Source organism: Gorilla gorilla, chromosome 11 (genome assembly GCF_029281585.2).
Source record: "Gorilla gorilla gorilla isolate KB3781 chromosome 11, NHGRI_mGorGor1-v2.1_pri, whole genome shotgun sequence".
NCBI lineage: Eukaryota > Metazoa > Chordata > Mammalia > Primates > Hominidae > Gorilla > Gorilla gorilla.
Genome location: NC_073235.2, coordinates 17,190,437 through 17,204,389, shown reverse-complemented (window position 1 = coordinate 17,204,389; position 13,953 = coordinate 17,190,437). Strand labels below are relative to the sequence as shown.

General features: G+C 37.0%; 1 protein-coding gene across 3 annotated transcripts in view; it reads right to left on the bottom strand.

The window, feature by feature from the left end:
• The window catches only part of DPP10 (dipeptidyl peptidase like 10), a 1,401,573-nt gene that overhangs the window by 114,222 nt on the left and 1,273,398 nt on the right, over window positions 1-13,953 (bottom strand). For all 3 annotated transcript variants that reach the window (XM_063694707.1, XM_031008786.3, XM_019022737.4), the window contains exon 8: window positions 7,472-7,592. In XM_063694707.1, the coding sequence (XP_063550777.1) occupies window positions 7,472-7,592 (121 nt within the window). The remainder of the gene's footprint in view (window positions 1-7,471; window positions 7,593-13,953) is intronic.

Here is a 13,953-nt window from a genome sequence, read left to right as displayed (position 1 = left end):
TGAAGAAGGCAACTGTAATTACCAACTAAGATCACATAATAGGCTTTTATTATTATTATTATTATTATTAATGGGGGCATTTCTCCACAACCTTCTATGAAAAATACAAGTGGTGGCTATGCTTACAGATTTCAGATATATAACAGGACTAATACCATCCTGCAATGAAACAATAGCAGATGAGATTTTATGTATTTCTTTTCCTGGGACACTAGCTTTTAATTTGAATAATAAGAATATTCTTATGTTCTTTGACTTTTTCTTGGGTATGACCACTATGAAACCCTGGCAAATCAAATGAAGGGAGGAAGTGAGTGCATGGAATTTATTTTCTCATCTCCCATGCATCCAAGTTATGTGAGTTTGGCTTCGCCCAACCAAAAGCCACTGCTTCTATTTCTGTAAAAATTGTACAGCATTCTCTCCTAGTTTCAGGTGACTGCTGTGCCCCCTTCCCCCTTTGGCTGTTAATGGCTAAACCATTACAAGCCACGGTTTGTGGCATTTACCTTGTTCATGATAAGGGGCCCCTTCATAGCTTAAACCCCTTGAATTACTCCCTTTTGAATGTGCCACCTTTCTTCAGTTGTGATATTGACACTGATTTATGCAACTAACTTACAATTTGGTTAAGGAGACATGAGTTATACACATGACACATTGAGAAAAAAATATACATATACATATGTGTGTATATATATGCATGCTAAGGGCCAATTGAGTGTAAACTCTAAGTTCTTTTTTTTTTTTTTTTTTTTTAAGACAGAGTCTCACTGTGTTGCCCATGCTGGAGTGCAGTGGCATGATATCGGCTCACTGCAACCTCTGCTCCAGCGTTCAAGTGATTTTCCTGCCTCAGCCTCTCAAGTAGCTGGGAGTACAGGTGCTCACCACCAGGCCCAGCTAATTTTTGTAATTTTATTAGAGACGGGGTTTTACCACGTTGGCAAGGCTGGTCTCGAACTCCAGACTTCAGTTGATCCGCCCACCTCGGCCTCCCAGTGCTGGAATTACAGGCGTCAGCTACCATGCCTGGCCCCACCGTAAACTCTAAGTTCTATGAGATTTGAAGATACAAAGATACCCTGTTGGCTAAAATCAATACTCTAGATTTCTAAGAAACAGGTTCTGTCATAAGTGCTGAAGTATGTGTGTCCAGTACTTCCCAAGAATAAGCCTGACACAAATTTGAGTACGCTTTTCAAGAGAAATGAGGCATCGCCTACTCTCATTTATTTTAGAGTGACATATGATTAATGTTCTTCCCCATAAAAATGCTAATGTACCAAAATAATCATATAAAGAGCCTTGTGACTTTCTTCAGATGGAAAGATAAAGCTACCTGGAATGGGAAGGAGGTAAATAAAATAATCCTTAATATGCATTTGCTTAACAGTCACCCTGGGTAAGGCACAAGCTTCTTTAACTGCAACTAATGGGCACATTTACTCATGGATTGAAACTTCCAATGTTAATTATATTATATTATTTACAAAGAATTTATTTTTACAAATGGCATTTCATTCCAATTTAGTGTAGGTCTGGCTCTTCATCGTTTTTATTACTCTGATTTAGAAAATCTCACTGCAGAGCAGATGGAGTTTTCAGCACACGTGGTTTTATATCACAGACACTTAAAAACATAGCCACAACACAAAGCACTTCCACAATACTGAGATACAACCATTGTGTTTAGATTAATGTGTTACTGTAAAAAGCAAGCTGATTTTTTCCATTTTTAGTTTGTCAGTTCAGACCAGTAGGATTTCCTGAGGATGCTACTTGCAGCTCTGCAGGCCTGTGGTTGATTTTTTTTTAAAATTTTCTGCATTTCACTGTCAAATTCCTTGAAAGAATAGTCTCTATTCATAACTTTCTCACTCCCCATTTACATGTCCATCCACTGCAGTCTTGGATTTGGCCCCACCAATTAACTGATTTCACTCCTGTCAAGGCCATCAATGATCTATGAGCAAATCCAACAAAAGCTTTGGAATCCTTCCCTTGTTTGACTTCTGGAGACTGAGCACTACTGACAACCCTGCCTTCCTGTGACTCCCATGCTGAAGCCCCATAGATGACACTGAGTAAGTGCTCAATAAATATTTGTTGAATCAATGATGAAATGAATGCAATTTCATGTCGCCAAAAGACATTAATGTGAAACATTCATGTGAAACAAACATGAAGGTGAAAATAGGCATTTTGCCCTGTTTTATTTCAACAAAAAAAGTGTAACAATCAGAATCTGCTGATAAGAATATTGCTTATCTCGTGAATTTTTCCGCACTTTTTCATTCTTGTCATTCTTGAATACCAACACAAGGCCCATGTCTTCTATGAAGCACCTGAGATTCCTCCATCTTATCAAACTTAGTTCTACTTATAATTCTATTTAGTATGTGAAATAAATCCTATTTATATTTATATTTACTATGCTCTAAATGGTTCCCAATACAATAGTTGTTTATTGTTTATCACTACACTAAGTTGGAAATACCCAAGACATGGAAACCCGTATTTCTCATCGTATTGCTCTTAGATAATGCCTGGCAGATATATTTGCTCCACAGCTGTTGGATTAAACTTTAAGGAATAATCCCTTAAATATACAAGGTTCTAAAATATATCTGTAAATCACTTAAGCATATTAGTTCCATTATTCTATATGCTTAAATATTTGAAAGTGAGTCATTTTTTTCCTATTTAATAGATTAAATGCTTTATGGAAATTTTCAAAGCTGTGAAGTGCGTAACTGTAAACTTTCTTTTTAGTAACATTTTAAAAGTTTTTAAAGTAAAACTTTGATCTGATATCGTATTTAATTACATTGCTAGGTTAAATACAGCAATTTAAGTGAATAACATTGTACGTGTTTTGTGTGAATTATATTTTAAATAATCTTCCGTTTTGAGCATTTTCTTATTTTTCTGATTTCACTGTTTAAAATGCATTATATTTTATATTGCTTTACTTTCTTTAGGAACTAAACAATACTAAAAATAGAGACAAAGATTCTTAAAACTGACACTTTTAAAGACTCTATTTAGTGACAGTTGGGGGCAGCAGCCACTCTTACAGATTGGCCTGGTCTTAAAAGATTAAGACATGCCCTTAAAGCTTACTGTAAAAACATTTTATTGTCTTTTATGTCACTCTTTCTCTCATCTTTTTTTTCTATGACATTTACAAAAGGCAAATTTCAATTTTAAAAAAGTTGAAATGTTACATGTTACTTTCTGTGTCTCCCATACATGCTAATTTAGATTGTAATTGACTCCTGTAAAGTAATAAAAAGGAAATCTCCACACCAGAGTATCACACACATAATGTTGAAATTACACGCATTCCCTAGGCAATATCATTGTTTCAGTGAGTGCATTAAAGGGGAAAAAAAAGGTCTGGAGCTTGGGAGCTCCTGGCACATTCCACAAGCAAGGTGATAGTGGGAGGGTAAGGTGCATGTAGGACTCTTGAAGCAGAGGTTGGGGGTAGCAGTCAAAATAGTGAGGGAAAATCAAAAATATCTGAATAGCTTACATCCCTCTGCCAAACCTTAACATTGAAGTCATGGGTAGGGTTCCTCCTGGAAATGCAGTGAGGATTAGAGTAAGTCCATGGACAGTAGGATGAGTCTTTGGCTGAGGAAACAGATCACTGAAATCTGACAATTTAGGTCCCAAAACGTGTGTTGTGTCTTGGGGAACAGTGAAGGACATCCCCCTATAACAAGTAGAGTAGACTAGTGACTAAGCCCTGGCATTAGGAACAAAAGACACACATTCAAATATTGGCTCTCCCACTCATTAGCTCTGAGGCCATGTCTAAATCACTGATCCTCTCTGAGTCTTGGTTTCTTTTTTAAATTTTTTCTTTTGAGACAGGGTCTCGCTTCTGTTGCCCAGGCTGGAGTGCAATGGCATGATCTTGGCTCACTGCAGCCTCAACTTCCTGGCTTAGGTGATCCTCCCACCTCAGCTTCCAGAGCAGGGGGCAACACAGGCATGTGCTACCCCACCACCCCACCCAGTTAAATTTTTTTTTTTTTTTTTTTTTTTGAGACAGAGTCTTGCTCTGTCACCAGGCTAGAGTGCAGTGGCATGATCTTGGCTCTGCAACCTCCAACTCCCTGGTTCAAGCGATTTTCCTGCCTCAGCCTCCCGAGTATCTGGGATTACAGGTACGCACCAGCACGCCCAGCTAATTGTTGTATTTTTAGTAGAGACGGGGTTTCACCATGTTGGCCAGGATGGTCTCAATCCCCTGACCTCATGATCCGCCGGCCTTGGCCTCCCAAAATGCTGGGATTACAGGTATGAGCCACCACACCCAGCCTTTTTTTGTATTTTTAGTAGAGACAGGATTTTGCCATATTGCCCAGGCTGGTCTTGAAATCCTGGGCTCAAGTGATCTGCCCACCTCGCCCCCTCAAAGTGCTAGGATTGCTGGCATGAGCCACAGCACTGGGCACGTCTTAGTTTCTTAGTAAATGATCAGATGCACAAACATTGTGATGATTAAATCACATACACGTACAGCATTTCCTAGTTAACGGCAACATAGGAGCCCAAAGTATGGCAAAAACTATACTTTTTCCTTTCCCCTTTGGAATGTGTCAGACCTACAGCATCATCACAAAAGTTTGTATTACCCGTTTGTTCTGCTCTCTACAACCCCTACAAACAGTTTACTCTCAGACCAAATACATAGATTTTTATTCTTTAGTTAAGAAAATTACCGTATTTGTCAGGAAACGGTCTCTAATTTCTCTCCTTAAAATTTCCTTATAAATGTATGAAGCCTTTTCAATAGGACAGAGACCCAAGTCATCTTAATTCGGGATGGAGCAGCATAATAAGCATGGTCTACATTGAGTACACCCTCAGTTGACTGAAAACTTCATCGACGTTACAGACCACCTTTTATCACCAAGGGAGCACGTCAGTACGTGGTTCAATGCCCGCATTGCTGCTAATCTAGTCTTCTCTTCCCTGAAACCCTCTGCTCCTTGTTAATGCTTGCTCACTATGTCTGCCACCACTACTTACTAGTGACCCAAACCAGAAGACACAGAATCATCCTTGACTTCTTATCATTCACCCCATCTGCTTAGCCACTAAGACCTATATATTTCATTGTCTCATCAATTTTAGAATCTTTCCTCCTTTTTACTGCTTTAACCCTAGTTCCATTGCTCATTATCTCTTGATAGAACATAGAAGAAGCCTTACAGCCGCTCACCGTTTCTTTCCACTATTAGACCCCAGGTTCCCACTCTGACAAAACCAATTTATTCATATGGAAGATCCAATCTTGTCACTCCCTTACTTGAAAAGTTCTATTAGTTTTCCTATTAAATGGTAGGAAAATAATTGAAATTCCAAATCATTGACAGAGGTCACTATCCCTTGCTTCTTGCTACCTTCCTTTGTCTCAAATTTTATGGCCCAATTATATCAAGGAGACTTTGGTTCCCTAGGGACACACTTGTGGGTTTTTGCAAATTGTTCCATCTGCTTAGATTTTTCCTTCCTAATTTCTTCTCGTGCGTAACACTTGTTAACTGTTCAGGCTTGACTCAGATGCTCTCTCTCTCTTCTCTCTCTCTCTCTTTTTCTCTCTCTCCCTCGTTTTAAGAGGTAAGGATCTCACTCTGTTGCCTAAGCTGGAGTTCAGGGGCCTGGATCATAGCTCATTGCAGCCTTCAACTCCTGAGCTCAAGCAATCCTCTCTCATTAACAATCCTCTCACTTCGGCTGGGAACACAGGTGCATGCCATCACATCTGGCTAATTTTTAAAATTTTTTTAGTAGAAATGAAAACCTTGCTATGTTGCCTAGGCTGGTATGGAGCTCCTGGCTTTGAATAATTCTCCCACCTTGGCCTCCCACAGCTCTGAGATTACAGGCTTGAGCTACTGTTGTTGGCCAGGGTTTCTCCTTCAGAAAAAATGCTTGCAAATCCCTAGAATGGTATCATTCCTTTGTTCTTCCATAGAATTCTGTGTTGATTAAGATTCAACTACTTACCACACTGCATTAACATGGTTTCTTCATCTGTCAGGGTGTCACACAGTACCAATAATATTTTGAAGAAAAAGGGCCCGTCTTAGTCTCTGCCCTTCAATTAGCTCCTGCTACCTAGACTGCCAGAACTAACCAGATTTTAAATGTGTTGTCCACCTGTTTATTAAATTCTGGGGGCCATCCCAGTACCCTCCAGTAATTTATCTCTTTGAAATAGAAAAGCCAGATTTAGATTGTGTAACTCTCAACCAATGAAGACTCCTTACCTGTGTATTTCTTTTTCTAATATATACTTTCACAGCATACTTATTGTTAATATTTTCGGGGAAGCTCTCACTGCTCTTCACAATAAATTGTAGCCTCTAAAAGTCTTATTTGATGCTGGCACGTACACAGAAATCTATTATAGATATAAATATACATGTACACATATACATATAAATCTCAAGGGTTACAACATCTCTTCTTTAATAAAATAGCTCCACCTAACAAAATATTTCACGTAAATATACGGTTTATTAGAGCAGTACTTTTTGCTCCGTCTTTTATCCTGGCACCTAGACACCTGTCCAGAATACAGTAGGCCTTCAATGATATCATTTGAGTGAGAGAGTGAATGAATGAATAATTGGTCTAAATTATTCACTTTTCTTATAGAATTAAAAATGTCAAATCTGAGGTAGAGAGATTACATTTGCAAATATTGCCCATGAAATACAATTCACTTTTTGAAGGATTCATAGCTTTATAATTTATAATAAAGTAGACTTGCTTTAAATCTTGACATATTTTGCCAAAATCAGCTGAAGCATCTGAAACATAGGTAATAAACTCATACTTTGAGTCTTCCCCAGGCAATCTATATGTAGACCTCAGCTGATAATTGGTACGTGATAAAAACTGGATAAATTTTCATCACCTGATTTATTTTTATATTCTCAGCTATTACTAAAACTTGATTCAATAGATATTGAAAATAACTCTTTATATGGGTTTTATTTTGCTCCCTCTGCAATAGCTTATAAAGTGTGACAGAATGTCCCTAATGGAAATAACTAAAATCAGGTGGCTTTTCATGCATTTTTTTTTTTTTAGAAATAAAGGTTTCTGTTTCTTCTTTCCCAGAGAGTCAGAAAAAATTCAGCATCTAATTCCAAAGTGACATAAGGTAACCATTTACTTTCATTAGTTGTCCTCACAAATAATATCTATCTAGCCTATACGTACATATATACACCAAACATGGAATCATGTAAGTAGATGTAAATCTCAACCACACAAAATATAAGCACATGCAAAGATATGAAAGCATGAGGGCAATTTTGAGAGAAAATGAGAAGAAACTGTACTGTAAGTATTGCTCCGGAATGAATAGATTTTTTTGGTAGATTTTGTATAAAAATATGTCATTTGTTTCCTTTGAAACTAAATCTGATCAACTCACCTTCATATAACCAGTCAGCAATCCCATTAAAAATTATTTCTTCTTTTCCAGAAGATGTCAGTCGCAATGAACTGCTCTTTATATCAGGTTGATAGTAGATATTATTTTCAAAAATATAAATCTGGATCAGGAAATGTGAAACAAACAAAAAATCCAACACGTTAGGATGCCTTTTGAAACTTTAATATTACAGAATGATCACTGAATAGCCATGTTGTATTACTTACGGGCTTCAAGTTGTTTTTATTCAAGGCATATGTTTTTATTGCTTTCAATTATTAATGGCTTTTTCTGTTTTATTGTATCAATATCAAGTTGTCATTTGGAAATTCCATGGCACTTGGTATTGATGCTTTTAAATCCATATTTTCAGCAACAATATTTCAACTACTTAATAATCTCTCTCCATACCACAAAATTGGTTTGGCTTTGAGATAACATTTTGCTTACTCAAGAGACTGACAACTGTAACTATAAGCCATTTTAGTAACACCAACTGACTGTTTGAAGAGCTTCAATTTGGGGTCTTTACTTTTACAAAAATGCATTTGGTGATCGCTAAAATAATCTCTAGATAATCTCTCTGATTCTATCTAGCTCAGCTCACAGATTCACTGATGGTAGAAACGATAATAAAATTCCTTTGAATTGATAAGTGGAACGCAGCTTCCAGTGCACCAGTCTTGGCAACTCTTTTGTAAATATTACGGCAATAATAATAACTTTGTAACTGAGAGTTCCGGAAAGAGTTTTAATTTGAACATAGCACAGTCTGCCAAAATAATATCAACAATAGCCCCAACAACAGGAACAACGGTGCACACTAAACAATGTCACAATGTGCCTATGATATAGATAATTCAGGATAAAATTATTTATAATTCGCTTTACAATGTCTTTAATGCCAAATACTTGAAACTGCTGACCCATGTGGTACTATAACCTTCCAGAAACCATGTTTCTGTGGTTAGGGGAAGCACAACATTGTCCAGGGCAAGCCAAATTGCTGTTTAGATCAAACATTCTACTAAGAAGGTGAAAGATGGCATAGGGCCCGTGTATCCTAGCATGGTATAGAATTAACACACAGTAGCAAATAGAGAAAACACAGGAACTTCCAAAACAATTGTCTGAATAGTTACGAGGCCCTAGGTTTTAAATCTTGGTGTGCACAGTGACAAGAGCAATTTTAACATCTAGAACATTTCATGGATATTCTATTTTAATTCTGGTGATTTAACAAGCATTTACAGGTGGGTGTATTTAATTATTAATTCCACCACTACAACAGGATCTTTTTTATACCGCAGGTGAGAATCTCAATATCAGAGTAAGAATTTAAAAATAAATAAAAACAATGAAAGGAGGGTACTGCAGCGTGCTTAAAAGCATGGGCTTTATAGCCAGGCAGCCTAAATTTAAAATCCTAATGACCTTGATAACATTCTTAACCTTTCTAAATCTCAGTCCTCTACTTTATAAAATGTGAATAAGGCTCACACATACCTTACAGATCTGTGGTGAAGAATAAATGAGATGATGAATGCAGAATAAATAGCACATTGGGGTATTACTAAAAGCAGGGTGGACTGTACACAAGATAACCTGGTTCAGAATGTTAAGAGTTTTGGAGGCAACAAACTCTAAGTCAAAATGAAGCCTCTACAGCTTTAGCTGATGTGTAAATTATCCCAACGTTTTGTCTGGTAGAGTACATGTTATATTAGTTAAATATGTATTAGGAGTAGGAGCAGAACAGTAGCAGCAATAGTGGTAGTATTAACAGTAGGAAGGCAAGGGACATGGAGGAGGAGAGAGCTATTAACAAATAATATTTATTGCTTCCACCTCAGTTAGAAAGTTCTCAGGTGAGACAATGAAATAGGAAATAAGCTTATTACTAAAATTATGTGGATCACACTTAGGCAAAAGTTTGAGAATTACCTCTCAGTTTCCCTAACACTGGATAGAAGTTGGATTTAATGACTTTCATGACCCCTGATAACTGAGAAAAAATATGAACTTTGTTCTAGCCAACTAAAGCATAAGCTTTACGCCTTTCCAATACTACATCCTCTTGCTTTTCACAAACAGTATACAACGCAGGTGCACAACATTTTCCTTACTTGGAGGAAATTCCTTTCCTGTACCTGAAACTTCTAGTGGGACTTGTGAATCATAACAGCAAAGATCATGCACACCTGGGCTACTCAGCACATGTTGCTCTTATTAGGAGTGGAGGTGACCTCACCCAAAGTAATATGGTTCTAAATTCTCAGCTTTCTGAAGGGAATAAAATCTAAGTCAAAATAATTAATAAAACCTCAACGACTTCAACAGATGTAAAAATTATCCAAAACTATTGACCAGTAATTACATTTATATTTGACAGATTGGATACTCAGAATCCATATGAAACTGACATCTGCTTCAATGTAGAAGAACAAGCAATATGGAATCAGAATTTTAATGCCATGCCACTGAAAGCTGTAATATGAGAGAATGTCCATAAGATGTTTTCTTCAGTGGAGAAAAAACAAGTAGCTGTCTTCATGAAAGTGTGCATTTTTAACATCCTAATCCCTTTTCAATTATCAAAGTTTATCCTTGAGTTGTATTTGTTTCAAACAATAATTGAAAACTCTAACCACTAGCAACAATTTGAGAGCTGCAAGTATCCCCAGGTACTGTCTGAGCACTCTGAGGAAATTAAACTGGACCTCAATGACAATGATCAAGGGCTGCATTTAGATTTAATCACAATGAAAATATGACACACACTAATGCTATTTATCCTAATGTTATTGATTAAACTGTCATAATATTTTATACTATTATTTTCTTCAGTGAGTCACCTGATATGGTTTAGATCTATGTCCCTGCCAAATCTCATTTTGAGATGTAATCCCTAGTTTTGGAGATGAGGCCTGGTGGGAGGTGTTTAGGTCATGGGCATGCATCCCTCACAGCTGGGTGCCATCCTCACAATATGAGTGGGTTCCTGTGAGATCTGGCTGTTCGAAAGTGTGTGGCATCCCACCACCCCACTCTGTCTTACTGCTTCTCTAGCCATGTGATATGCCTGCTCCTGCTTTACCTTCTGCCATGAGTAAACACCAGTGAGGCCTCCCCAGAAGCCGAGCAGATGTGTATGCCATGCTTGCACAACCTGCAGAACCTTGAATCACTTAAACCTCTTTTCTTTATAAATTACCCAGTCTCAGGTGTTTCTCTATAGCAATGCAAGAACAAACACAACACCTAAGCAGCATAACAAATAAAAAGGGAAAGCTATTTTACCAGCTAACTCTTCAATTTGCAGAGCCAGTCAACTTCCAGTTTTTCAAAATCAATGGTCTTACTCTACCCATAAAATAATTCAAAATGGGTAAAGTCACCACAAAAAAAAAAATAGAAGAACAATTGAAATACTATGTGCTGCATTATGTCAAGTTAGGAAACATGTCATAAATGTTTCAAGGGATATTCGAATCAATGTATTAGTCAATGTTGCTCATTAACAAATGATTGGACCCAATATACATCACTGCTGGGCAGAAGTCTTTAAGAGTCAATTTTTAATTTGCCACCTTCTCTTCTGCCACAACTACCAGCAAATTCACCAGATGCTGGACACCTAGCAGCCTGGATTTCTGGATGAAGAGCCATTAGGCAGATTCTCTCCACACTGACATACAACTTGTGATGAACATGTGGCAAGAAATGAAAATTTGATATTAAAGTCTATGAAGATCTTGAGTTGGAATGCAGTTACAGTGTAAATTAGCTTACCATGAGTGATTCAACCTGTGACAATGGCAGATACAAACTTACAATAGCAGCACTCTCACAAAATTTTAGCCATCTTAAAAGAAAATAAAAACACAAAATAAAAGACACATAATTAAACATTAGACCAGTTTTAGCTGAAATATTACTGAAACGCTATTCTGCCTTCACTGATTTGAGTAATTTTCATGACAATTTTAAATTTAAAAATGGTGAATCATTCAAAAATCTCCATGCATTATAATGGCTTGGAAAGATCTGTAAAGTTACACTGGAGTTGGGATAGTATTTGCATTCATTCTACCATGGCTTGCTTTCTGGGAAATAAAATTGTAATTAAGAAAGTACCTCAGATAATGCCTATTGGTGGCAGGGATGCAGTGAAAACTGTCCTTTTCTAATTTAGTTGTAAAATTATAATGTGTTATGCCCATTTGGGAATATAAAATGGCAATTGCAAACAAAACATATTCCATCTCACCAGCAATCCTAAACCTGGGACCTAGCTGTGTAAAAAAAAAAAAAAAAAACAACAACAGCAACAAAATACACCAACCTGTAGAGAGCAATGAGCAGTGATGTTTATTTCAACCAAAAAGAAGAGTCAAAGTGAAAACTCTTCGTAATTGTCAAAGAGTCAAGATGAAAACTCATCATAATCGAATGCCTGGATGGATTACTATTCATCCACACCATATAATAACATTCATGACTTGAAGAGAATAAATTTGTGCTTGGAAAAGAACAAAGTTGACTTGGAAAAATTTCACTGAGATATCGTCAAGTGACAAAAGCAAGACAGAAAACCAAAGAAAAGCAAAAATAACAAAGAATTCAATGGGAGCCCATCTTTATATACCAGACAATGACAATACTAACATAAATTTATACTATCAGTAATCTCACCGACACATAAACATTGGAGGTTGTCTGTTGGTCGTCAGCCCCGCTCCTGCTCCTATATGGTTTTTTATTACTGGGGGTGGTTAGAAAGCCTGAAATTTACATTTCTAAGACTTCCTTTGAAAATAGTCTTCTCAGCTTCTTTGCTAGTTGACTTCTAGTTACTTTCTGCAAAAAAACGAGAGCTCTACCAGTCAGAAACTGGAAGCATCTGGCAGTGGCTCTGGCACACCAGCTTCAGCAATAGTACCTCAGTGGCAGTGGTGATGGGAGTGTAAGCTCCAGGGTCCTGCCTTGATAATGGCAACATGTGTTTACAGGTTCTGCATATCACCACTTTGGCCCCTCCAGCCTTTACGACATTGTTTGTAACATTATAATTATCTGTATTAAATCTCTTCTATCTGAACCACTAGAGTAATATCTGTTTTCCCATTTGGAAACCTTTACTGAAACACTACAAAAATGGATGACTATAGTTGCTTGTACAGTATAGCCATGCACTGCATTACAATGTTTTGGTCAGTAACAGACCACATACATAAGGGTGGTCCATGAGATTTTAATATTCTATTTTTTCTGTGTCTTTTCTACGTGTCTATATGTTTGATACAAAGATACATACCATTGTGTTGCAGTTGCCCACAATATTCAGTATAGTAACATGCTTTAGAGGTTTGTAGCTTAAGACCAATAAACTGTACCATATAGCCTATTCGTAGTGGGCTATACAAAATAGGTGTGTATAGATATACCCTATGATGTTTGCACAACGACAAAATTGCCTAACAACACGTTTCTCAGAACATATCCCTGGCAAGTGATACATGACTCTATTTTACAAATACACGAAAGCATGAAGAGACTATGGAAGGATCTGTGTTTGCCTTTTAATATGGGAGGAGGTACAGTGGGGTACAGAGGTGGAAAGCAGGTAGTCAAACAGAAAAGGCTAGGAAAATATTGTAAAGAGTTAAAAAAATTGTGTGATAAGAACACACCATGAAATCTACCCTCCTAAATTTGTAAGCGTACAATGAATTATCATTGACTGTAGGTATAATGTTGTCCAGCTGATCTCTAGAGCTTACTAATCTCACTCGACTGAAATTCTGTGTCGGTTGATTAGTAACTTCCCATTTTCCCTTCTCCCTCAGCCCCTTGCAACCACCATTTCACTCTTAAAATCTATGTATTTGACTATTTTTGATTCCCCATAAAAGGGGAATCATGCAGTATTTGTCTTTCTGTGCCTGGCTTATTTCACTTAGCATAATGTCTTCAAGGTTCATTTGTGTTGTTGCATATTGCACAATTTCCTTCTTTTTAAAACCTGCATAGTATTCCATTGCATGTATATAGCACATTATCCATTTATCTGCTGATGGACATTGAGACTGTTTCTACATCCTGGCTATTGTGAATAGTGCTGCAATGAACACAGGAGTGCTAATAACTCTTTGAGATTCCAATTTCAATTATTTTGAATAAATACCCAGAACTGGCACTGCTAGATCATAAGGTAGTTTTATTTTTAATTTATTGAGGAACTTTCATGCTGTCTTCATATAGTACCTGGGTTATTTTGTACACTGAACAGTGTATGAGAGTTCCAATTTCTCCACATTTTTACCAACACTTTTTTTTTATAATAGCTGTCTTGACAGGTGTGAAGTGGTATCTCACTGTAGTTTTGATTTGCATTTCCCTGATGATTAGTCACTATATTTATTGTTGTACATGACTTATACAAGTTTATGTATGTAAATTATACATGTTTATTTATGAAT